Below are 1,882 nucleotides of genomic sequence, written 5' to 3' on the forward strand. Positions count from 1 at the left end.
ATTTTCTCCAGCGGCGGCTACAAGTCTTTCATCATAAAAGAAAAATGAAAGCAAAGTCAACTGTAATATATCCAGCAACCGGAATCTAAGAACCATGTCTTATATGGTTAGACAGAAATTGCGAGGCTACGTCTATATATAAATGAAGTTTAACACCCAGCTTTTGGATGCATAGTTCCTAGACTGTACGATTCACCTATTTCTAGCGCACAGTTCAATAACTTAGCTTTTTGCTTGGATGAAAATCACCCGACGTTCTCACCACCTCACGTGACGCTGACTGATGTGACTGCCGAGGGTCAAATGGGGTCAAACGGTTCAGCCCCAGAGGCTTTCTGCGGCACAGGCTGCCACATTAGTTTCATATCGCTAATTTATGTTTTTTGTTGTTGTTGTTTTTTTTTTTGGTCAATGTCGTTTCTATATCCGTGCCTATTTAATTCCTTAACCCTCTGTGCCTTAATACTCCACGCGTTGTAGGTTATTTGGGATTCCGTTCTCGTGTAACGGGGGAATACAAGGAGGCTAGCTCTCCCGTGGGGGCCAGAAATTCAGTGAGTCACCACGTGTCAGCATCCCCTTGAGACCAAGGATTTTCCCCTTGCGAATTCAGATGTCTCTGCCCTGCTTCTCTCAGAGGAATGGGGAGCCCCCGGGCTGCATGCCCCAGGCTCGAGGAGACCCTCGGCGTGCAGAGATAAGAGAAGGAGATAGTGGGGGGTCATGCATGCAAAAAGGGTGGGGGTCCCCTTCTTCCTCCCCTTCCATCTTCTTTCCCCACTCACCGGGAGCCTGGGAATAAAGATGGGGAGCCTGGACAGGCCGGGGGGGGGGTGCGGGGCACCTAGGCAGACCACAGCCTCCCTCTCCCTGCAGGCGTATCTGACACTGAACAGAGGCCGAGGGCCGCGGCGGAGGGAGAAGGTGACCATGTGGCTCTCAGGCCGCTCCCTGGGTCTGCAGAAAAACCTGCAGGTCCAAGGAAAAGAAGAGGTTTCGTGGCCGGTCAAATGGACAGTCAGAGGGAATGCTGGTCGGCTCCTGCGTGGTCTCGGGGAAGGGGTTGTTTTAACCACTTTGGTGTAGCGACTCACTTCACCGTGTCCACAGCCCTGTGCGGTGGATGCCGTTATGACCCCCAGTGTACAGACAAAGAAACTGGACAGTTCAACGTCTTGCCTAAGGTCAGATGGTAAGCGACGGGGCCAGGATCGGAAGTCTCCTGGTCCAGGGCGGATGCTGCACACACGCTATGGGATCCTACACGTTTCCACTCACACACACACACGTGGGTGTGTGATATACAGGTGTCAATCCTACATAGCCTCCTTCCCATCAGAACACAAGACAGGTGAGGGTGGCAACTCTGACACCAGATTCACCCCCTCTGAAAAGCAAATTTCATCAGCTTCTTCGCAAAGGACGAGGTCCCCGTCCGCCCGTCAGTCATGACCTTGGCCCAGATCGTCAAGGTGGGACATGTCCCCGGAGAGAGTTAAGACAAAATCTGTAACCGCTGATAGATGATCGCAGGCACTACTGTCACCTGCCTCTCACAGATCTCAGGGACAAATGTGACCGATTCCGCCATGTGGACGTGGTTGCCGTCTCCCTGGATTTTGATTCGGATGGAAACAAACGTGTGGCTGGCACGATTTTTGGAAATACGCTGGCGTTTTCACGTTCTAATCTAAAGGGAAATGACAGCGACATCTTTCTTCGTTTTAAAATCCCGACCCCTCAGTTGCCTCGAATGTATCTCCCACTGGGCTTTTGTTTTGAGAATACGTGAAAAACATCCGGGCGAAGAATTTAATCGCTGTGGCCGTTCTCGGTCAACGAATCCACCCCCGGGGGTTTAGTGTCCGCCCACTGTGGTTCC

At 51.8% G+C, this 1,882-nt stretch overlaps 1 protein-coding gene across 1 annotated transcript in view; it reads left to right on the forward strand.

Moving 5' to 3' along the window:
* Nucleotides 1-1,499, forward strand: part of FLT3 (fms related tyrosine kinase 3) — a 54,460-nt gene extending 52,961 nt beyond the window's left edge. The window contains exons 22-24 of the mRNA XM_023530709.1: nucleotides 877-993; nucleotides 1,111-1,192; nucleotides 1,396-1,499. Coding sequence (XP_023386477.1) covers nucleotides 877-993; nucleotides 1,111-1,192; nucleotides 1,396-1,499 — 303 coding nt within the window. The remainder of the gene's footprint in view (nucleotides 1-876; nucleotides 994-1,110; nucleotides 1,193-1,395) is intronic.
* The last annotated feature ends 383 nt before the right edge of the window (nucleotides 1,500-1,882 follow it).

The sequence above is a fragment of the Pteropus vampyrus genome, unplaced genomic scaffold (assembly GCF_000151845.1).
Source record: "Pteropus vampyrus isolate Shadow unplaced genomic scaffold, Pvam_2.0 Scaffold52, whole genome shotgun sequence".
Taxonomy (NCBI): Eukaryota; Metazoa; Chordata; class Mammalia; order Chiroptera; family Pteropodidae; genus Pteropus; species Pteropus vampyrus.